General features: G+C 40.2%; 3 protein-coding genes across 5 annotated transcripts in view; 2 read left to right on the plus strand and 1 right to left on the minus strand.

Annotated features, from left to right (window-relative positions):
• Window positions 1-7,242, plus strand: LOC109031572 (uncharacterized). 3 transcript variants are annotated; one of them, XM_072302800.1, is made up of 4 exons: window positions 1-243; window positions 485-1,373; window positions 3,101-3,609; window positions 5,265-7,242. In XM_072302800.1, the coding sequence occupies exons 2-4, from the start codon at window positions 948-950 to the stop codon at window positions 6,061-6,063; spliced, it is 1,734 nt and encodes a 577-aa protein (XP_072158901.1). In that variant the 5' UTR covers window positions 1-243; window positions 485-947; the 3' UTR covers window positions 6,064-7,242. The 3 variants fall into 3 exon arrangements, with proteins under 3 accessions (XP_072158901.1, XP_072158902.1, XP_018898704.2); XM_072302801.1 differs by having other exon boundaries at window positions 1-171; XM_019043159.2 differs by having other exon boundaries at window positions 1-1,373.
• LOC109031458 (uncharacterized) lies at window positions 7,205-13,292 on the minus strand. Its single transcript, XM_019042966.2, has 2 exons — window positions 13,109-13,292; window positions 7,205-7,485 (listed from the first exon to the last, which is right to left on the minus strand). The coding sequence occupies exons 1-2, from the start codon at window positions 13,260-13,262 to the stop codon at window positions 7,331-7,333; spliced, it is 309 nt and encodes a 102-aa protein (XP_018898511.2). The 5' UTR covers window positions 13,263-13,292; the 3' UTR covers window positions 7,205-7,330.
• A 10,740-nt stretch (window positions 13,293-24,032) lies between these two features.
• The window catches only part of LOC109031583 (carboxypeptidase B), a 43,120-nt gene continuing 42,425 nt past the window's right edge, over window positions 24,033-24,727 (plus strand). The window contains exon 1 of the mRNA XM_019043175.2: window positions 24,033-24,626. Within this exon, the coding sequence (XP_018898720.2) occupies window positions 24,338-24,626 (289 nt within the window). The 5' untranslated portion in view covers window positions 24,033-24,337. The remainder of the gene's footprint in view (window positions 24,627-24,727) is intronic.

The raw sequence follows: 24,727 nt of genomic DNA on the forward strand, positions 1-24,727 counted from the left end.
ACTCTGAACACCACGTCTTGTCATAATTAGTTCGGAATCATCTCTCTCATTGTTAGTTACGTAGTTTATAAATAAAAAGTACCCAAAATTACTTGGCGCTTATTTTAAAATATTCAATTTCATGAGAAGAAAGAAAATGATTTAATCGATGTGATGATGACTGACAAAAATGTAGATAATTTAATTTAACTAATCCTTTCTCGGCTAGCAAGCGTATTATTGTGTTTTTAAGCTGAATTACCAGTAAATATACCCAAAATTACTTAAAAACGCTTATTTTAAAATATTCAATTTCATAAGAAGTACAAAAACGATTTAACTGATGTGATAATGACAGACACAAATGTGGATGATTTAATTTAACTGATCCTTTCGCGGCTAACAAGTGTATTGTTGTGTATTGTGTTTATAAGTGTATTAACAAGCTGAATAACCAGCAAAATTTCAATCCAAATTTTGTTTGTAAACTCTTTTAATGTTACAGGAAAAACACTCAATCGTTCACAAAAGTTCATATCATAGCAAACGTCAAAGCAATACTACCGAGGACCCTTTCATTTTGTGGCAGGTCAGCAAAACGACACAGAAAATATATCATCCAATAATATCCCCTAGTTTCTTTAATCTCTTCCAAATGTTTTCAAAAAATTTTCTCGTGCAAGTTCCTTGCTCGGCAAACTGTTCCTACGAACCTGGATGTTTCTATGAAAGTTTTCAGACCGTCCCGTGTGACAAACACAAAAAAAAACAAAAAAGAGAAATAAATCACGTTGTATAAAAAATTGCCCGCACCAAGAGGACGGGTTTATTTTTGCGGGATGATTAAGATCGATATTATAGAGGCTCTAATTTATTATCCTTTCGCAGAGAACATTTCTTTACTCAAAAATAAGGGGAAAATCTAGTCGAACATTTAGAATTATCGATACAAAACCTCATGAACGACTATGCGAATGCGATACGTAGAGAACTTTTTGGCCTTGATATTATCAATTTTTCACGTTTTCGCAATGCAAATCGCCGATTTTAAAGGATTCATAGAGAATCACCATAACCTATACGTTGACAAGACGCAATTCTTGCTGGATTTTATATTTGACAAGGAAGAAGGCGTCGTCTTTATTACCAGGCCACAAGGGTTCGGAAAGTCTCTTCTGGCGTCAACCGTCGATTACTTCTTCAACTCCCGCTATGATGTGAGCCAATCAGAACGTCTCTTCGCGGGACTTAACGTCATGGCCGACACCCCGATCGCGAAGCAGTTCAGGGAAGAACACATGAACCGGTTTCCGGTGATCAAGATCTCCTTTGCGTCTTTTCAGGCCACAGATTTTCGAAGCGCGCTCAAAGAGGTCGAACGAATGTTTAAACAGGTATGGTTTAAAACATATTTCCTGCGCGGAAGAACGATTTGGACGTATTTCTGCCAAACGGAACTATGTTCATTAAGACATGAGCCCGGAGACCCATAAGAATATATCGACGGTGAAACTACCAAACCACGTATCTCGGTTTGCGACGTCGCAGACTTCCTGTAATACTTTATTTTTTAAATGAAAAACTACTTGACGTCTAGTTTTGAAAATTTCTGTGATTTTTCCTCTTTGTGCGGAGAAAATTCTGTGAAAATTTCAAGGAAGGATATTGATTTGGTCGACTTCCAAAAAATAAAATGTGAGCGTAGATTTTTAAACACCGCAAACGAGATACGTGGTTTGGTAGTTTCACCGTCGATATGCTTACCAGAGCCCACGTCATAATAAACATAGTTCCGTTTGGTAGAAATACGTCCATTTAGGACTCGTGCCTAGAGATTAAGGCCAACGGAGGGGCATGGAGGACAAGTGGTATAAGTGCAGTTTTTGCTTCTGCAAGAAATACGAGTTCAGAATTTAAAAATCACATGGAGCCTTACTATGGCGGAAAGACAGTTCAAACTCACTTTCTGATGCTCCAAAGAGCCTCCCAAAATAAGGGCTGACTTTCGCCCCTTTTTCAGTATTCGATTCGACCATCGAACCATAAGGTTTAAGTGGAAGCTTATAATAACAGAAAACTCAGGAAAAATTTCAAGATGAGTATGGGAGCCGTTTTCGAGTTACGGGGGGGGGGGGGGCAAAGGGGTCAAACTCCGGCCTACGAATGTCGAATGACATTGCTGTAATTCATACCCCGTTGCCTGAAGTGAATGATTCGCCTTCAAATGGCCGTGTATGTAAAATGACTGTCGTGACGCACGAATAGTGGTATCAGAATTTTGCATTAAGTTTACGGATTCATTTGAAGGCGCTCTTCTGTATCCATCGTGAGTGGCCTTGTACAATGATGTCGACCAAAAAGTTCACACTTTTGGGTTTTAAATCGAGCCGCATATTCGAAAATGCCGAGGAATATTATTTTGAAAAAATAATAAGATTGTTTTTGGTCTTTACGTCTTATTTCAAAGAAGAGAGCTTAGGCGGCTGGATGAGATTGTGTATTTTAAGTCCCTTGGTTCGGTCTTCGTATTCTGAAGCGAAACTGAAAGCGTCGCCGTTTACAAGATCGCAACTTACTCAATAGCGGTTGTTAATTAAAAAAGTTTCGCACGGAACCACTTTTAAAACCTCAAAGTTTTGTATGAACGGAATTATAAGCTTTTGAAGTTTCCACTATTTGTCCGACTTCCCCCATTGACTCGATCCATTTTGTGCTGCTCCGGTATTTGATGGGCCATTCGTCATGGGACACCCCCCCCCCCCCCAAAAAAAAAAAACTTCGCTTTACTTTACCGGTTTCTAGAGTCCCTTTATACTGAGAGTCAAGACAACACCCTTCATGGAGTCACAAACGGGAATAAAGATTACAGAAATTGAACGTTTTTCGTATTCTTTGATCGGCCCATTCTCGAATTCCTTTCTTCGTTCCTTCCCTCATTCCGTTTGTTCCTTGCCGAACCCGTAATTCCCCGGTCCATTCTAGATTATAATCTTTGCAATCGGTGAAACTGTAATCTTTATTCCCGTTTGTGACACTGTGAAGGCCTAAAATACGGGAACCAATCAGAAATGGATTCAAATTGTCTTGACTCTCAGTATAAAGGGACTCTACCGGTTTCCAGGTCATGGAAGATCACGGAGCCGCCTTGGCCCACTCCAGCGACCCGATTCTCCACCGAATCGCCAATGGGACCGCCGACGAGCAATGCCTGAGGGTATTCGTCCAGCTGCTCAGCTTTCACGTCATCGAACACCATCGAGTGGCGCCCATTCTCATAATCGACGCCTACGATACGCCGCTCTACTCCGCCTACGACGACACCCACTACGAGAATATAACCGAGCTCATGGCCCACCTCTTGGACCTGGGTCCATATGCGAACCGGTTCAGAAAGGTCCTCACCACGGGCGTGGCGACAGTGAAGCTGGACCGAGTGCAGCTTCGCAAGGAAGGCACAAACGACCACAACCCTCTCTCCGGATTCTTCGGGTTTTCCAAGGTGGAAGTGATGGCGCTGTTGAAAAGGAACGGGAAAAACGAGGAGATCGACCGCACTAGAGTCGAGAATTTCGGCGGTTACGGTTTTCGCGATTCCAATGTAACTGTGTACAACCCCAGTGGTGTTATCAGGTAATCATTTTTCACAAACCGATTGCGGTGGACGCACGGGCCGAAAGACAGTATGTTGGAGTTTTTTGCAAAAAATTCAGCATTAAGCTGAAAATCTCAATACAGAGGGAAAAAGCTCAAAAGTGCACAATTTTCCCTCGAAGAGATATCGACGGTGAAACTACCAAACCACGTATCTCGTTTGCGGTGTTTAAAAATCTTTGCTCACATTTTATTTTTTTGAAGTAGACCAAATCAATATCATTCCTTGAAATTTTCACGGAATTTTCTCCGCACAAAGAGGAAAAATCACAGAAATTTTCAAGACTGGATGTTAAGTAGTTTTTCATTTAAAAAATAAAGTATGACAGGAAGTCTGCGACGTCGCAAACCGAGATACGTGGTTTGGTAGTTTCACCGTCGATATGCTGTTCGGTGCAACACTAGTTACGTTCATTCACGATCCCTCGAGCTTGGCAGCAGAAAATTCAGGCTGCACTGCACTGAGGATTGGCCCAACAAGGTCGAAACGCGTTGCCTTCCTGGATGGACATAACTAGTGTTGCAACAAACAGCATATCTCTTTGGGGAAAAATTGTGCTCTTCTGAGTTATTTCCCTCTGTATTGAGATGTTCAGATTTATGCTGTATATTTAACGCACGTTGGCAAGCAACTCCAACGTACTAATAATTTTTGCTTTCACTGGGTATTTTCCATTTTACCCTTTTTGAACCGATTCGAGTTCTTTAGACCCGAGACTTGCTGTAGAGCGAAAAGGTCGTACGTGCTCAGGGAATTTTGTAAAAAACAAATGGTTGCATTGCAATAACTCGAAAACTCCTTAGATATGAGGGGTTTGGAGGACGTGACGTACAAGAGCAGCTTTTGCTATTTCGAGAAATGCGTGTTTGAAATTTTGAAAGTACATGGATCCTTATGACGGAAATAAAGTTCAAATTGACTTTTTGGCGCTTAAAAATTGGCAATTGGGAGAAATTTTATGGCAGAATATGCATAAAGACTAGTTTTACTTGAATTCATTACTATCAAAACCTGCAAAAACAGCATTTATGCGCCTTGACCTCTAAGCCCCTCATATTATATCAGGTGTGCATGAAAAATATGAAGACAAAGACGGAGGGGAAGAAGAAGAGAATTAACTATAGACAGAAGAATAAGGAATAAGTGGAGGGAGAGGATAGAGGAAAGGAAGACAACCGAGGAAAGTAGGAGAAAGGATAGGGGTGGCAGAGATGAGAAGGATATGTGTAGAAAAAGAAAGAGCAAAGTTATAAGAAGAGGAAAAAAAGGAAGTAAAATACGAAGAAAAACAAATTCTCCATCTTTCCATTTCTTTTCTTCCTCTCCTTCTTCTTCTTATTATTCCACCATCTTCTACGCCTCATTTGTTTCTTGCTCTTCTTCATCCTATCCAACTTCATTCTCTTCTCCCTCTCCTTCCTCCCCCTCTCCTCCTTTCAATTTTTAATGCGCCCTCATCTGACTTCTAGTTTCAAGATATAGGACTACTCCTTTAAATTCATATGGGTCTATCCCCGTCTCATGTTGCTAGTCCTAATCGTGTACGTCTTTTGTCTCTCCCTGATTCAAAATCGATCCAGACTTCTTTCGTTTAAACTTGCATTCACTGATTTCTCATCAATAATCGCTCTAGGTACGTTGACTCGGGCACGGTAGATGGAGGCCTGGACGCTGCATCTACATCAATTCTCAAAGACTTACTGACGGTTGAGAAGTACGGACTGTACCCGATTTTGGTCGTCCAAAAACTCCTCGCATACGAATTAGTCCCAAGACACGTTATCCACCAGCTGCACTACCCCAGCATCCGGCGAATTCCGTCGCACTTTTGGACCTTCCTCGTGAGTCTCGGGTTTGCTACCTACGACTTGGAAAAAGCTTACCACTCGGAAGCAGTCCTACTGAAGATCCCTAACTTGAATGCCTATAAATTTTTAGCGCTTACCATCGCAAAAAATCCTAAAATCCCCGATTACAATGGTTTAACGAAGAGTTTAATTGAAGGAGATTTTAAAACAGCTCAAAAAGTATTTAGGACCTACTTAGCACACAAGGGTGCGTATGTCACGCTAGAGGATAAAGACAGCGAGAAATATGATTGTACCAAACACAAACGGCTATCAGATTACGCGAACGAATTGTTAGAGGGTGTAAAAATAAGGTATAAAACAGGTGGTAAGGTCCTTCATAGGCCAGGGTTGGATTATATTGAATTGGAGCCCAGTGGAGACTACGTATATACGATTAGAATTAGGATTGAAAAAAGTAAGATGCTTAAAGCCTTGTGGTACAGCGTACGAAACAAGGTATGTTCTTTGGTGAAGACGGTACCGAAAAATGAAACTGAGATATTTATCCAGTATGGGACGTCTTTCTTCGAAGTTTGTTTAAGGCAGTCTTCAACAGCGTCTGTTCCCCGGGAATTGGTTTAATTTCAACACTGACATGACAGGATGGTAAATAAGGATTTTCTGCTTTAATTCAGTTTCTAAATTTATAGATACAGGTATTAGAAAGAGCCAAATGTATATCGACGGTGAAACTACCAAACCACGTATCTCGGTTTGCGACGTCGCAGACTTCCTGTCATACTTTATTTTTTAAATAGAAAACTACTCAACGTCAATTCGTGAAAACTTCCGTGATTTTTCCTCTTTGTGCGGAGAAAAATCTGTGAAAATTGTAAGGAATGATATTGATTTGATCTCCTTCAAAAAAATAAAATGTGAGTGGAGATTTTTAAACACCGCAAACGAGATACGTGGTCTGGTAGTTTCACCGTCGATATGTGAATCAGAATTTCCAAAAATTAGCACAATGAACCGATAAGACATTAGAGCAAGTAGTATATGCGTTGTCAAATTTTAAAGTTACCAATCAACTTTTCGTTCGATTCTAGTTTTCATTCCTCCGTATTACATGCACTCAAAATTTACATGATACTATATTTTTAGAGGCCATAAGAACGAATAACCTCAAACTTATTACACTACTGGGCTTCAAAGGCAATATGTTGCTTGTGAGGACGTATATATATTCATGTTTGCACGTGTTAGTACATAGTATTAAGTCACTAAATTATTTTTCCATTTCATGAAAAATTGTGGAGAATCAAAGACAATGAGGGTTTAACCCTTTCGAGATATTCATTGTAAATATTTGAAAAGTCAACTATTTCAGCACTACATTTAAATTGCGCACATGAGTTATATATGCAAAATATTAACTATATTATTTGTCTAATACAAGGAAATGTAACTTGATTAGTGCTGTTGTAAAATTGATTTTACTGCTACAGGTAATGTAATGTAGCTTTCTTTCTTTTTAAAAAAAAAAAAAAAAAAAAAAAAAAAAAAAAATTGGCGATATTATCTTCCCTGTTTTGAAAAGGCGATACCTTTTATTATATTATTTCACCAAAAAACTTGGTGTTTGGCCAATTCTTTTTTTTTTTTTTTTTTTTTTTTGCTGATATATCTGGACCATACCCACCAACAAATTAATCTGTAACTCACTAGGACTATATTAATTCTGAAACCTAAGGTAGAAAGGAGGAAGCAAGAGGCCAAGATCTCAAGAATAAACATTGTATTTACAGTGAGTGATTTCAATTTCAAACGAGCTCACAACGCACTTGATTCATTTTCACCCACAAGCACGTGCATTTGTAATCTGTGATTGATTTTCAAATTATCTGTTTCATGGTTTGACGTACTCTTTTTCAATTGCGCTAATGGCCTCTATTATGGCGTTTTTCGTTTCTTGGGGGAGATAGAACTTCTGTATCGGGGTGTCAGGGCGATGCTTTTGGAGAACCAGTTGGCATGATGGAAGATTCCCATTGATGAATATAACTGGAACATAAATCAAATTCTAGCAGAGCTCGACAGAAGATAAATGATAAAAATAAAAACTGGAGCATGAAAACACATCTTAGGATATGAGATTTGGATATTACAAAATATATTTTTAAAACGACAACCATAAAGTAAGATGTGATCAAGTTGTTGAGACTTGTCACGAGCTGCAAGGAACTTTTCATAAAACAAAGAAAATTTTAGAAATACAACAATTTTAAAACAATTGTAAACAGTAAAAATAGGTTAAATGGGGTAGAGGCGTCATGAATACCGACTTTCCGTGTTGTGGCCGTAGCCGCATTGTGATTATCAGCATCCGGCGGTAGTAGTGTTTGCCTAGTTGGTTGATTGAAGGCGTTTTTAAAACCTTTACGAATGCTAGCATAAGGCGGTCGCCGTGCAATGTGCATACGGTATTTCATCACGTTCTCGTCGAAATTGTGGATATTAAGTGTTTGTTGTTGACCAATAAACAAGATAAGTAAGACGTAAAAAACGTAGGTTTTCTCTTCCGAAAGTAACTTAAGATATTTGCGGCAGCTAAAAACCACCAAATCCACGACTTTCCGAGTTTTAAAAGCATGAAATGAATGTATTGAGGCAAAAATAAGAGATACAAATTTCATATATGTTACTTATCGAAGACCCTTTTAACAATATTATTAGTCCCAATAAATTGTATCAACCGGCTTTGGGGTTGGTTCAAGAGTGGTTAAAATGAATCGCAAGTTGTGTCCGAAATATTTGAACTTTGAGCCCCTCATTTTAGCAAGTAAGGAAAATTAGCCGTGGATTCCAGCGATACTATGTATATACGATTGAAGTGTCCTCTGTAAAACAAAATGACGAAAATTCAGCTCCAAAGCAATACTATCGAGAGAATTCACTAAATGTTTTCTATGCTGGCTTAACAAAAAAGTGCCGTAGGAATAACTTGCAATGGACCGTTGGACAACGTACAAATTATTGCATTCTGAAAATTTTTCCCTTCAAAATTTCAGGTAAAATACGCTTTTAACAACAAAAATTAATGTAACTAACTTCCAATCAAGATATTAACGTTTTTATTCAGCATTGGTTTCAAAAAATTAGAATTTCCCGCTTACAAGAAAAACAACAACCTATTCGAATCAAAATCGCACCACAACTGTTTTGGCAGGCTTCTCAATAAGCAGTGTTCTCAACTTCTCACTCCGCCTTTTGTTTTTCAAAAAGTAAGCAACTTGCTGCAATACACTAGCGGATTCAGCAAAGTGACAACATTCTTTTTCTCCATTTAAACGTATAGCAATGTATAGATTCATAGAGGGGCCAGGTGCTCTGACAAGAATCGATTATTTAGCATAGGTGTAAATGGAGGGAATCCGGTGTTGCCAAATTGCTGGATCTGCCTGGTGCAATACCTGAGTCGAATCGCTCATATTGAGGTTGTCATAATTTCATTCTGCGAAAACCGCCGCGGTAACGTTTCAAGTGTAATTAAACTCAAATAGACGATTTTTTTTTTTTTTTTTTTTTTTTTTTTTTTTTTTTTTTTTTTTTATGAGCGGTCAGTTTGAATGTATCCATCGAAAAACGTCAATATCTTTGTTAGGAGTTACTATAAGTTACTCTTGGTAGAAAAAACGAGTTCTACGTAAAATTTTGACGAGGATACTATTATCAGAGTTGACTTACTTACTTTCTTTTTCGCCCGATGAATTTTTCGGTTGTCACTATTTCGAAAAATTCATCGGGCGAAAAAGAAAGTAAGTAAGTAGTAGTAGTAGTAAAATAATTTTATTTTAAAGCGGTGCTTTAGCATCTAAGGCCATTTACACCTCTAAAGAAGGCAGTAACAGTAATAAATTTACATGGATGTAAGTCAATCACGTAGTTCCCGATAAAGAAAACAAAGGATTAGTAATTATCAGAGTGCTTAAATTCGCACATTGTTTGGTGGTCTAATCGGTTCGATAATTCTCACCACTAAATAGTCTGTACTCCAAAGAAATGAATGAAAATAATATTTTAAATAAGATAGCCTATGCTTCTATTCGCGCTCATAGGAGCAACAGCTCGTCAGACTAATAACAAAGACGTATACCGACTGCCGGCCCCGCGGTAAGGCACCGATCACATTCCGAGGGCAGAAAAAAGTAAAAACGCCTTCAACTTTTCGTCACACAACCCGCATATCCAGAGAGCACGTATAGTTGTATCAAGGCGCTACAACCTAACAATGTAGCGTTCGCACATCAATCGTCCGCTGAGGCGAAGACGCACATTGATGATGGGTCATAGACCAATCACTTTGCTTGAAATTCCATAGAATAAGTAAGTAAGTAAGTAAGTAAGTAAGGCCGGGCTGGCCGGCGAGGCGCCCTCAAGGGGCCAAGGCAACTGGCAACTGCCGTCGTGCACCCCGAAGTTGGACCGTGCTCCTTAACTTATCTTCGTACCATTGACACATTGAGTATCAACTATATTCCCGCAAGGCTCAGCGGCCGTCTGATAGCCAACGGAAGGTCTTATCAAAGACTGTGGCAGACGCTGCAGAGCACGGACTTTCGGAGCACAGCCATGCCTCCACCGAGTTGGACTGTGTTGTTGCAATCTACACTGATAGGTAGCGCTGGCAGTCGCGCACACTACGAGTGATTACCGATTTTTCACAACCCAGTCGAACAGTGCAGACGGATTACTTACTGGGTGACTATGTCCCTCCCTCCCGCACCCTGTAACCTCGAAGGGTCAGGGTATTGGAGTGGCATAGTCATCCACGGTCACGATGACTGATATTTGAGTGTCCTCAAATATCAGTCACCTCCGGGGATTGAACCCGGGACCTCAGTGTTGGCAGCGAACTGCCTTGACCACTACACCACTGAGGCTGACAAATTCCATAGAATATTTATCTCTGCAGAGAAAAGTAATAGCCGAGTTTTCAACAAAAAGATGGATAAAGAAAAGAAGAAGAGAAAAATGACGAAATAAAGTATGTCTGAGAGTTCGAGTTTATTCTTTGTAAGAACCCCGATCAATTAAAATAAAAATATCTGGAATGCTCCGCTCTTACGAACGACAGCTTTTAGATTGATTAGTGCTTTTTCGGAGGGAATACACTATGTTTATGTTTATATTTTTGTGCATTTTCATACCGATTGAGAATGGCTTAGCAGTCGGCCGAGACATTTCGACTATAGTGCATTTTATTTTATTTTTGTTTTTTAGTTAGTCGTAATTCTTTTGAGTGCGTCTCGGGCTTTCGATAAGATTGCGCGTCTCAAATTTTTTGTCAGATGAAGAACAATCAGGAAAAATCTAGGAGAAAAAAAATGAATTAATTGGACGACGGCATTGACTAAAATCATAAAAACATCCAACGTTGCATCAATTTCACCTATGTTTTATTTTCTCGCGGAAAAACTAAGCTTCTGCCTTACAATGACGACGACTGATGACGTTACAAATCGGTGCACTACCTCTCTTTTAAACCTATTTTCTCACTGTTTTCCAAATCGGTAAAAATCATAAAAAATAGTGCGAAATCAGCTCATTAAGCACTCTCAGACGAAGCAATAAAATATTTCTGTGCAAATTCTCCACTCGAGATGCAAGTTTTGAAACTTTTCTCACAGCTTCGACTCTTCTCGACACACATTTTCGCGGGGTTGAATTTCGCAAGTTGAACCTGATTGAGCGATATGAGCGCTAGGATAAGATTTCCCGGCATCAACACACGGGTAGTTTTCCTCGGCGCATTATCTTCAGTTGATGTCTAGTGACTTCGGGCGGTATCTCACCTCCAGTAACCGGGAGGGGGGGGGGAAGCAGGGGCGGGTGCCGAAGTTGCTTGATTAATGATCGAATAATTTAGCGGAGTGCTCGGATTTCCGCCGAAACAGCATTATCGCCGGTGACGAGGCGTGCTATGCGATATATCGATTGATTTACCATTTAAACATATGGAAAAATATCGATAGACAGGGTGTTCGCAGCGAAGACCTTAATAATCGATTCTATACCATAGCTCCCAACGGGGAAATATCGATAATCGATCATTCCCGCCTCGCCACTGATTATGACTCCGCCTTTCCTCGGAGGAAACCTCCTGGGGCCCACTTAAGACCACGCTCGTATTTTTTCGTCGATGGCTGTAGCCTGTGTCACACTATCAAAACCAGCCATCAAAATATCAAGGTCAGGTGTTGTGATTGGCTTATTCGACGACTTAAACCAATCACAGCACTTGACCTTGACATTTTGATGGAGTACTTTGATAGTGTGACACAGGCTTATCGAAAAGCGTTCCTTGCCCTCGAGTCGATTGTCAATGAAGTTGAAGATTGAACGACGAAAAATTAGCGACACCTCCCCTGCTGGACGCACATACGATTGAGATATGGGCGAATTTCTGCTGAATGGAAAGGACAGGTGGGAAAGAAGGGGTGTGCTCGTTAGTTCTCGGGCTGTAAGAATGAATGGGAATTATAAAGCACCAATGACGTCAGCGGCGAAGACGACGCAGCGACGCGCAACGGTGGGGCTCTTTAACTCATCAGCCCTGTTCACATCACTCTTGTCCCATCGCCATGGCTCATAGGCTAGCATACAGTTGGCGCTCAGTTCCGTTTGATGTACTGTAAAATCACGCTTTTCCATTTTCCAAAAAGAAATCACGCCCACTTTAACATTGTTTCTTATGCAGCTCACCACGAGCACACCCCATCTTTCCCACAGGTCTCTAGATCCGTTCAGCAGAGATACATCCATATGACCCCAGCGACAAGCTTACGTTCACTATTTCCTGATGGACGGGTAGTCCCAGTTTCAAAAAGGCACTAGAAAATTCTCTAAAGGAGCGTTCATAAATGAATCTGTGGTTTTCAAAAGGGAAGGGGTTCATCCCTAGCTGAGTCTTAGTTAGCATGTCCTATTATGCAAGCCAAGGCTCATTCAAAAATGGACTTGTCCCCTTTTGAAAACAACTGATTCAAGTTAAGAAACTGTCAAGGGCAGTTGAGGAGGGGGGAGGGTATGAGCCTCTGTTACCTTGCGTCACACGGGGGCGGGGGGGGGGAGTCCAGTACCAGCGTTACGCAACCCTCTCTATTGGTAAAATGAGGTGCGTGGTATAAGAGATACATGGTTTCACACTTTGACCATCGAACTGTAGAGGGTAAGGGAGGGGGGGGGGTGAGTATTTACCCCTGATCCTGCACAGTAAGTTGACCTTTCCTCGAGACATTGGATTTTGCTAAATTTTGATCAATTTTAAGGCATTTAAAGAGATTATTTTGAGTTTTTCCCTTCCATGCGAATTCCGCCTGTTCTGAATAACATTTGTCCCCCTTCCCCTCCCCCATAAATGATCCAACTGAAATGTTCGCAGAACCGCAACTATATTCGCACGTAGAATTCAGCTGGATTCATTAGAAAAACCACTGATTGTGAGTTTAAACAGATGCCACATTCAATGCTTGGATCACATTTTAATATGCTTCTTATCGTGAGTTACTTTGTAGAAGGAAGGGAATCTATGAAGTGCTGGTACAAACTTCCTGCTCCGTCGGTCAAAGAAATAAAATAGGTTAGCTGATGAGGATCCTGATTTGAGATAGTCAAATGTACTCACCGTGGAAGTCTCTTTCGTTAGACGAGGCACTCGCGTTACTCTGGGGATCTCTGGTCTCGGAGGGTTTCTTGCAACACATACATACATTGAAATAGTAGCTGACAGATTCTTTTATTTTGCGCCATCTTTCCATATCAACCCATCCATTGTTCATAAACACATACTAACCTTAAGTTGTGACGGAGCAATTTCCATCATCAAACAGCGGCGATGAAAACGAGAATGTTTAGTGTCTCCTTGGAGATGAATTTTGCTAATACACTCCATAACCTGAAAAGTTCATTTCCTGGCAGAAGGAATTGTATTCGAGTCAAAAGAGAATTTTTTTAAAAATAAATTTGATAAAAATGAAACAAGCTCAGAAGGAATTTTCTATTTCGTTCTATGATAAGAGTAGGACGATTTACAGGTAAACAAAAAAAAAATAAAATAAAATAAAAAATAAAAAAGAAAACTTGGAACTAGAATAATTTTGTAGTACTTCATTATCATATTATTGTCTGCGTGATGATCAAACTCGAAATTGAAAGACAATATGTTCTGAAAATGTTCTCAGGAAATATGGGGGTTATAGGACATTCCGTCCACGATTTTTTGTCCGCGCACCCGTTTTTCCAGTAGTTTACGTCCACGCGTTTTTTCGGCACGGGAGTTTTGGTCCACGTACCAATTGAGACCCGAAGTTAATTAGTCCACTTATAAAAACAAACGGGAATTGCTCACGACGTTTTTGGATGAAAATGTATAATGTCTTGGAGGGAGAAAAGTTTGCTTTTTTTTCCAACAGAGGAAAATATATAATTGAGATTTTCGGTAAAAATGGGGGAGCATCGATTCAATGAGGGAAAATTCACTAAAACTCTCCACGGCTCTTAGGTGCAACATGACTTATCTTTCAAGGAATCCCCATCTTGTTATACCTGAGCCGGATAAACCTTTTGATTTGCCTCAGGTAAAGACTCTTAGATTTTTCCTGTGTACGATAACTTCGAGACGGCGACGGCGTGCCGCGGCGCTTCGAGCTACTATTCCGCCACGGATGTGTTGCAAAGTATCATACGAGATTGAAGGCACCCCAACGTATCATGATCATAGAGAAAATACATAGAGTCGTAATGTAAATGAGAGAGCTGGCGCCATGTTCTGCTCGACGAGTTCCGAGCCTGGTGTGCGCCGAACTTCGGTCATGTTCGATCCAAAATGGCGGTGTGAAATACGTAGTAATTCCTATTTGCTTTGTTTACATCGGATGGCTGGGTCCCCGTGTATCGAGAACAATCGATTATGTATCGAAAAATTCACCCGGCGTCCTCCAGGAGTCTCGGAATTCGGGACCTGGAAAATGCTTAAAAGTGTCGCCAGCTCTCTCACTTACATTACGACTCTATGTATGTACTCTATGGTCATGATTGATGGCACCTTCCAAAAGCACGAAGTTCCCTCGCAAATTAAACGGAGTGACCACTACGAAAAGAGAGTGGTTGTCGAAAAACTTACTAAGCCCCAGTATCCGTATTCAATAACATTTCGCATGATTTTTGAACTTCATTAGGCGAAAAAGTGACTTGATTCAAGCAGAAATATGCTCAAATTTACCGCCGAGAAGATTTCCTTATAAATCAATAAAGAAAATAATGAGTGTGTACGGAAGAAAAGATGCGTGAATAAAAAGAAAAATCACTTACATCAAGCAGAAACCCGCTTTCATTCAGCGATTTTATTCTTGATTCAAAATAAAATCTTCTTGACGGCATACTCAAGAATGTGTCTGCCTAAATTGAGTCACTTTTTTCTCTAATGAAATTAAAAAATTAGGCTAAACGTTATTAAATATGGATGCTAGGACTAAGTAAGTTTTTGGACTTCCGCTCTCTTTTTGTGCCGTAGTATCTTGATTTATTTTCGAGGAAAGCTCCGTACTTTTTAAGGATGCTTGTCATTCTTCATATGTTGGAGCGCCTTCAATTTCGTATGATACGTGCAATACCTCTGGCGTGAAATAGTTGCTTGAGGCGCCGTGGCACCCCGCGGTGCGGCGTGCAGGCGGTCAACGCGGAACGCGCTTTGGCGCCTACAAACCTAAGGGGATACTTCCAGCATTGCGCAATGCGTGAAGTATCCCCTTAGGTTTGTAGGCGCCAGTGCGTTACCGCTCCGCTTTGTGTTAGGCTCTAATATTTGATCTGGGGGAATCAGCGTGATTCAACTCATGATTTTGAAATTTTTGCACATTCTGTTTGGATTATTCTCATTTTAATTGCTGAAAAAAATTATGTATTAAAGGAAAATATAATATGTGTTATATAAATATTAAGGTGGCTCCGTGTCAAATTTAATGATTTCCAAAGCACATTAGTTTTTTCTTTTATATTTAGTGGTTTTAATGTGCTGCAGCGTGGTGTACGCGCAACCAAACGCTCAAAATTGGACGTATTTGACTCTGAAAGATGGATGTACGAATGGATTAAAACCAAAGATTGCACGCTTCTTGGTTTTTCCCTCTTTTATTCATTTTTGTATAGTTTTTTTTTTAACACGACTATGGCTCATTGAGATTCTTATTGATGCCATCGCTTCGAAAAGGTTTTATACATATTTGCCACGTTTTAAAAATGTAAATTTTTTTTTTTTAAAAAAAGTAATATTTTCATTCATTAAAAGAGAGAGAGAAAAGAAGAAAAAAGGTATACATAATTACATACGGTATATTGTATTTCGAAAATTTAAAAAATAAAACCAAATATTCTCCAATGATAATTTGAAAAGATGAATCAAAAGATGAAAGTAAATGAAATCAAGTGGTTGGTTGCCGTTCAAAAAATTAAAACAGGAGACAAGATTTTGAGCCACTGCATCGTAGATGAGACTATTTTGCTTAACTCTGCCCATTTGCTCTGAGGAAACTCTTCACAGTTTTAACGCTTAAAATTTTTTTTTTATAAAAAGTATTGAGAAACTCTTGAAAAATCAACGGCAGTTTTTTAAGGCTTTTTCACGCAAAGTTTACCCGACATTAAATTTGCTTTATTTGAATACGGAGAGAAGATATCATTTTACGTAAATTTAAAGTTATGCGATCTTTTGAAAAATACTTCACAGCAGTCGCTTCTGTTAAAGTAAAGGGGCTGTCCAATTTTGCGCCTCCGACGAATGGTGCTCGGTGAGGTACGAACAGTGGCGATTCCTGAAATTTGGCAACACTGTTTTCTCCATTTAAATGTATGTAAAAAAATCGGTTCTTGGTGAGGCAGCGTGCCTCACCTATAATCGATATTTTCAAAGGCTCTAAATGGAGGAAAACAGCGCTGCCAACTTGCAAGAACCGCCTCTGGGTGCGAATACTGATTTCCAGTTTCGGGCATTAGGTCGAAAATTTCTTCGAAGAAGCAACTGTAGGTCAAGCCTCAAGCGGAGCAGAACCCGAAAAGTGGAGCCTCCTCGACGGAGGAGCGGAAGGCCACGGTCCCACAAAGCGCTGGCGACGCGAAGTCAATCGCGCGGTTTCAAAGCGCGTCGCGGTTGGCGTTGAATCGATTGATCGACCATTCAAACCTATGGCGTGGGATCGATTATTAGGAAATACCGTAATAATCGATTCTTCACTTGAAGGAATCTGTTGGATATTTTTCTTCGACAAATTTTGAACGATTTTTTAACAAAATTAAATCTGAAGCATCTGACAATTTTGAGGAACAATATGCATTAATCACCTTAAAATGCTTGTTTTATCGGGGAAAATGTGGCAACTCTCAAATGCTCTTACGTTTTTCGCTAGCGCGGCTTAGAGTCCCTTTATACTGAGAGTCAAGACAATTTGAATCCATTTCTGATTGGTTCCCGTATTTTAGGCCTCCACAGTGTCACAAACGGGAATAAAGATTACATTTTCACCAATTGCAAAGATTATAATCTGGAATGGACCGGGAATTACGGGTTCGGCAAGGAACAAACGGAATGAGAGGAGGAACGGAGAAAGGCATTTGAGAATGGGCCGATCAAAGATTACGAAAAACGTTCAATTTCTATAATCTTTATTCCCGTTTGTGACATCCATGAGCCGAATTGTCTTGACTCTCAGTATAAAGGGACTCTAGTTTTTCGTTAGCGCGGCTCTGTCGCGCGGTTGACTCGGCGTCGCTTGGTGCTTGTGGAGCCGTGGCTTAAGACGCTGCAGCAGATGCGACACGTCGCGTCGCGTCGTCGCGTCGCCAACGAGCAAAAGACGTGATTAACATAAAACCTGTCCGATTCGAGACCCAGGATGGGTGAAGTTCGTTGGCCCGCAGCGGCGACCAAAACAAGGTTAGGTAACTGGAACAAGTCGCCTGACAAATGGACACCGAGATTGACACTTGGAAAATGATCAATTCCTCCATCCTCACGACCTCACGTCCTCCAACTTTCACGAGCGAGCTTACTGTGAGGCGAGCGTGATATTGACCGAGGATAAAATCCGCCGGGCCGCGGGAAAGACAATACCGACCAAAATTCGTCGTTTTCAGCACGAAGGAACGTAACTCCATTCCAAGGTTGCCAAATTGACTCGAACAATTAATTTATTTTACAAAATTGTACGTAAGTATTTCTTATCCAAAATTGTCTGTTTTTTGCTTGGAATCAAGAAAAAAGTCAGGGAAATTTTCAGTCAGAAATGCCCAAGATTCTCTTGATTAATAGGCAATTTGCCAGGGGAAATTTGGCGACATTGAAATTGAGTTACGTTTTTTCGTCCAGGAGACGACGAATTATGGAATTGATTTTTTCAAAAATCTAGTGAATTAAGTGGACCACGTTTCGCAGAATGGAGCCAATTCCACATCAGCTATCGCCAAATTTAATTAGGCATTTTAATTTTACACAAGATAATGTGTGTGCGGATTCCTTTGAATTTTAAGGGATTTGCTTCGCACTATGCAGAAATTCACTGAAATTTGCACGAAACTTCGCACAACCGGTTTCAAGTAAAAAATGAAAGTGCCCAATTAAAATTGACAATAGCTGATGTGGCTTGGTTTCTTTTTGCTAACGCGGTACAAGTTGAAGCAATTGGTTGAATTAACACAGGTTTGCTGTGAGCGCCGCAATAAGTGGACACTTGCGTTGGCCATGACGATTTTTTCGTTGCAATTCTTTGAATCACTACAATTTTGGAAGATTCCCATGATTTATTTTTTTAAATACTTCATGGCTTCATCCTAAAACTATTCACGTCACGTTTGAGATTTCCAAAAATTCCAGCAATGAATTCTCAGAATGAAATTCCTCGAAATGGAGGAAGCAGATGATACTATGTCAAATTTTCAAGGAGGAGCAGTTTGGTGTAGGTTGACCTCATCTCCTCGGGACAATACCTTTTATTTTGATGAGTGAAAGGCCATACTATGGCTAATCCAATTGACCCATCGAATTGTCTAAAAATCATATGAAAATAAAATACACGCAAGAAGAATGGAAGGGCTTGGAAGACAGGGCGCATAAGTGCAGTTTTTGAGAAATTGAGATATTAATGATTTCGAGTAAAAATATCTTTAATGCATATCCTGTGACAAATTTTCTCCCAACATCTAATGTATAAGCATCAAGTAGTCAGTTTGAACTTTGTTTTCGCCATAAGGGTCCATATAATTTTGAAACTTCAAACAGGTATTTCTCGAAATAGCAAAACTGCACCTATGCACCCTGTTCTCCAAGCCCTCCAATTATGATCCGATGGAAGCTTTTGCGTGAAAAATGGGTTGCAATTTTTGTGAAAAGCACATAATAATGAGCCTCCAGCATCAAAATTTGACAAATAATCGATCAACATACGTAAGCGTGCTTTTTTAAGAGACATCAGCTACCAAAGAATGATCCTCAAAATGTCTTACCTAACGTAAGCAAACATATTAAGGCTGACAATCAAACGACATCTGCAAGTGTTGATGGCAAAAATGTTGTTGACAGCTTCGAATGTTGAAAGTAGGTCACAAATTGTCTCAATTTCAAAATTGCGCTGAAACTATTGAGGAAAACACTCAGGATTATTTAAGTTCTAGTGTGATGGTATCATTATACCTAGAAGCAAACACCTTTACCTTTATTTAAATTGGAGGCTTTTTCATTTTGCAAAATATATATGCGATACATTCAATGAAGTTATCGCTGAATTGGATGTGTGATTTGCGTTTACTACTGTGGAGTAAGAATACTACGGTGGAGGGGCCACATCCCTCATTTCTGGAGCCTCCGGAGGGAAACGTCGTGATATATAACTTTGAACAATCAATGGTTTTTCCGGAAAATAGGCAATGCCGCGATGAAAGTCAGTGATACCTAGTCTCTGTCAGTAGTACTTCATTGGCGCATTAAGCAACGCTAGAACTGAGTAAAAGTGTGAGTGAAGCGAGCGAAGAGCTCTCTGTATCGCATGCGACGAACAATACGAATCTCATCATAACGCCCGGATGCAACTATTCGGCCTCCGCGGATGTCCATGTTGCATACGCACGCAAGTGAAGGCGTTTTGACACCTGACACATCTCTCGTATGGATGGATTACCGTTAGTTAGTCTATCAATTATTTCTCTGTCCATTCCAGCCACTTGCTTCCACCGACGGAATTGCTCCATTTTCTCTTTGCCCTCTTTGTCTATCGTTTTATCTATCAATTTCATAACCAGCCCCGTGAATAGTTCAGTCAAACGTAGAAAACTCGATTTCGAAAATTTCATCATCATTGCCTTCTCTGGTAGAGTTGGGGAAAGAAAGTATGGACAAATGTCACATCGACCTGAAGTGCTTCAATTAACAGTTGGACCACATTTTGCAATCAAGTACTTCAATTTTCAGCTCACTTTAGAGAGAACGAAGGTGCCATCGGTCTTTATATGCAGGTAAGGCTTTCATGAATGAGTCAGGGATTTTTGTTTCTATTTGCAAAATGAAGTCCTGATGGCACATTGATCAGCATACAAATTTCTACCAAAGACTGGAAAAAAAACACATTGGATCTAGAGTCCAGACTCTTGAAAACATTGACAAGAAAAAGGACTCTTGATTCAATCAGATTTAAGCTTAAATCAAAAAGAAATCCGCTCAAATTAAGAGGCTTGGTTCTTGATTTTAGCTTAAATCTGATTGAATCAAGAGTATTTTTTCTTGTCGATGTTTTTAAGAGTCTGGACCCCAGATCCAATGTGTTTTTTTTCTTCCAGCGAATGGTGCTCTGCCGTGCTAAGGAAGAACGCCGTATGAGCCTTCAGATGTTGCCAAATCTCCTTCAACAAATTACGAATTTTCAGGAAAATCTGTGAATTTTTCTCCTCCGATTTTTCACAGGATACCGTTCATAGTTTCATCTAAAAAGTCTGGATAATATCAAGGAATTATATTCATAACTTTCTTCAAAAATCAATATTTTCACTGTAGAAATTTGGCAACTCTCAAATTTTCATACGGCGTTCTTCCTTAGCACGGCAGTAGCTGTTCTCCGATGTGACTTTTGTCCGATCTCCTTTTTCCTCAGTTCTAACATGGCAACATTTACCACTTGTTGGCACTGGCGCCATTGAGAGCGGATAATCGGGATTTCACAGTTATGAATCCATCATGCGTGCGGAACATTGAACGGGGTTACGCGTATGAGGAAATTCAGCGGGTAATATTTCGGGTGTATTCTAAGCGCAAGGCAAGAACACGGTGTTACATGTGCTCAGGTGAATGTCAAACACAGAACGAATCCTGTGTCAGTGTCAGGTTGGACGTGAGCGCTCAATGTAAGCGCCGCACAGTGGATCGAGTCAATAGGAGAGGTCGGACAAAATTTGGAAACTTTAAACGCCTATAACTCCGTTCATACAACACTTTGAGGTTCTGAAAGTGGTTTCATCGAACTCCTCGCAAAATTCTCTTCTTCAAGCACCCCTTGAAATTTAAATTGTGACGAAATAAACATAAAAAATTGCAGTTTTAGTCAAAAATTTCATGTCCGACCTTTCTAATTGACTCGATCCATTGTGCGCCGGTGAGGAAGGAAGCGGCCAGGATATACTGTCGTGCGAAGGAAGAAAGACTTATGAACCTTCGCACGTTGCTAAATTTCCTTTGATAAAACATGGATTTTCGGGTAAACTAGTGAATATTTCCCGTTTAGTTTTTCAGAGAATTTCCTTCGTAGCGCGATCTAAAGTATCTGAAAATATCAGGCAGAAATATTCAGACTTTTCCTCAGAAATTTATATTTTAAGGTGATTCGATGGACGCCATATTTTGTGTCAGAACGGCATGCGATATATCGCATCAATTGCGGTTCCATTTTTTCAGGTACTCGTCGTTTTCCTCTAATTTTGAGATCGCAATTCTGTTGTTAGGAGACTAAAGCACTCACTTACCAATTTTAACAAAGAAATTAAACGTAATGAAGGCGTGGTTTTTTTTTAGAGCTCTGGTAAAAATTGGCAGCAGAATCTGTGTTCCAAAACACCATAGACCTACAGCCGGCTGTAAGATTTCCAATAGCTTCTATAGCTGGCTACACAATTCCTTACAGCCTTTTATAGCCGATGGCGATTAAGCAACAGCCAGGCGATAAAGTGTATGCTAAATGTTACTACGGATGCTAGGACTTAGTGAGTTTTTGGACTACTGCTCTCTTTTTGGGCCGTAGTATCTTGATTTATTTTGCGAGGAAAGCTCCGTACTTTTGAAGGATGCCTGCCATTCCTAATATATTGGAGCGCCTTCAATTTCGTATGATACTGTGCAACACCTCTGGTGTGAAATAGTTGCTTCAAGCGCCGTGGCACGCTACGGCGCGGTGGGCGGGCAGCCAGCGCGAAAAGCGCATTAGCGCCTACAAACCTAACAGGGATACTTCACGCATTGCGCAATGCGTGAAGTATCCCTGTTAGGTTTGTAGGCGCCAGTGCGTCGCCGCTCTGCTTTGTGTTAGGCTCTAATATTTAATCTAGCGGAATCAGCGTCATTCAACTCATGATTTTGAAATGTTTGCACATCCTGTATGGATTATTCTCATTTTAATTGATGAAAAAAAATATGTATTAAAGGAAAATATAATGTGTGTTTTGTAAATATTAAGGTGGTTCCGTATCAAACTTAATGATTTCCAAAGCACACGAATTTCTACACAATTTCTTATAGCCTTCATAATCGATGGCGAAAAAGCAACAGCCCGGCGATAGGAACTATAGCCCGGCTGCATAATTTTTTATCGCTTCGTACAGCCCAGCCGTATGATTTTCTCCGCATTCTCCAGCCAGATATATGATTTTCTGTAGCCTTCTTTAGCCGACTATAAGAATTCCTATGGCATTTTGAAACGCAGCTCTTATCGCCAATTTTTACCAGGGAGAGAAAATATCGCATTCGAGTGCAGTTTCGATGTCAGTATCGAATGCGATGTTTTCTCTCTAAAAAAACCACGCCTTTATTACGTTGAATTTCTTTGTTAAAATTGGTTAGTGAGTGCTTTAGTCTCTTGACAACAGAATTGCGATCTCGAAATTGGAGAAAAATGACGAGTAGCTGAAAAAATGGAACCAATTGATGCGATATATCGCATGCCGTTCTGACACAAAATATGGCGTCCATCGAATCACCTTAAGAGGGAAAATTTGGCAATGTGGGAATGTCAATACAGCATTTTTTCCCACCATGGCAGTATAGTTGGGCTCAGTAGCCTCTTCTCCGTAGAGTACCTTTCATGAAGAAAGAGTATGCACACTGGAGCTCTTGAAGACCCTTTGGCAGGGTGGTAAAATTTCATTAAATTCAAAGTTTTACGAGTAAGGTGTCCTACTGAATATTTGTCCTGATTGTAATTGAAACTTGAACACGAATATAGAGCAGAAAAAAAAGTTTTCAACGTAGACTCGCATCTTATTTTGGTTTCTAGGAGACACTCCCGACTATTTTAACCTACACTTTCACAAACTACTTGTGAATTCACATGTGTCTCTTAAAATGTCTCTCAAAATGTCTCTTAAATCAATTGGTTTCTTGTTTTAAATCCGCTATTTTATATGCCGAAAGTTCCCTCTTGAGTTATTTTTATTTCTAATCTGCTGTTTGATTTTCAAAAATTTTCCCTGTTAGTGCTTGTGATATTTTCTTTTTCTTTTTTTAAAATTAAAATTAACTCAAATTCTCCTAGGAAAAAACCCGGTGGGACATCCCACTTGTGGGGCTAATCGTATAATGGGACAAGTAACGAATGGAAAAAAGGTATAAGGAAGACTTGTGGCAGTAAAAAACTAAATTGCGGTGTTGCAAAATTTCTGCTCTTTTTTTGTTTTTTTAAATAGGCAAGTGAACTATAAGGCTTAAAATTTCTACGGGATATTCTGCTAAAAGAGAAGAAAAATCACGGAATTTTTCAAGAAATTAAGATGACTGCAATTTTTCAATGAAAAAATAAAGTATTACAGGTAGTCTGCAATGTTGCAAACGGAATCCCGTGGTTTCGCACTTTAGCCATCGATACTTGGACCGCGTTAAGCAGGAAGGAACCAAACCACATCAGGCATTGCCAAATTTATTTGGACAATCTAATTTTTTACATGAATACGGTTGTGCGGATCTTTGTGCAAATTTCAGTGAATTTTCTGCCTAGATTGAAGTAAATTCCTTAAAATTATGCAGAAGCCGTATCAACGTTCTCTTGTTTAAAATTAAAGTGAGCAGTTGAATTTAACAATATCTGATGGGGTTTAGTTCCTCTCTGGTAAATGCGCTCCATTTCTTTCATGGAACTCTTTAAAATTACCGGATATTGTCGGTAAAATGATCGGGAACACGTTACTCCGAGTAACGTGTTCCCGTAAGTAGTACTTACTCGTAAGAGTAACTTACTCGTAACTTCCGGTGATGGGTATCATACCGAAAACATTGGTAAAATTAACTAGAATTTATTTTCTGCTCTGTGCACACGCCCACTGTTCGCCAAAAATTCAGGCTTCTTGCAAAAAATAAACCTGAGTGACAACTCCCGACGGGGAATCCCAAAATGACGTCACCATCAAATCAGCGGAGCGCCCGACGACAACTCGGAAAGTTCAAACGTGCCACCAGCCCATTGACCCTCATTCCAACACCACCGCTGCCAAATATGACCCAAATCACCCGATAAACCCCTGATTTCCGACTAGTTTTGGCAACGAGGCCGGGTTTCACTGTCACGGTCAGCTATTTAAGCTTTTTTATTCGGCCGAGCGACAGTGACCAGTCGCGACCATGCTTCGTGCCGTGCTGTGCGTCTGTCTCCTGGCTTCCGCGTCGGCCGCTAGATCGCGCTCGCGGTCGGACGAATCCGTCGAATCCAAGGAGGATATATCCATCGAGGAGGTTTCCAAGGAGTCCGGGTCCGCCGAGGATGAGTCCTCTGAGGAGTACGGGGTGAACCGACCCCAATCCCCAACCCAAATTAGTAGTAATGAAGAGGTGTCCGGCGCCAAGGTCTTCAGGGTCTCCATTAAGGATAAGAACGATGAGCGGGATTTTGAAAGGATCAGGAGCAAGACTTGTGAGTACATAAACATCAACCTATATTGAGGTCCTGGAAGTGAATTCGTGGTTCAGGCAACGGTAGTTAAGGGGCGTGTTCCTAGTACTAGGGCTGAAAGT

The sequence above is a fragment of the Bemisia tabaci genome, chromosome 7 (genome assembly GCF_918797505.1).
Source record: "Bemisia tabaci chromosome 7, PGI_BMITA_v3".
Lineage (NCBI taxonomy): Eukaryota > Metazoa > Arthropoda > Insecta > Hemiptera > Aleyrodidae > Bemisia > Bemisia tabaci.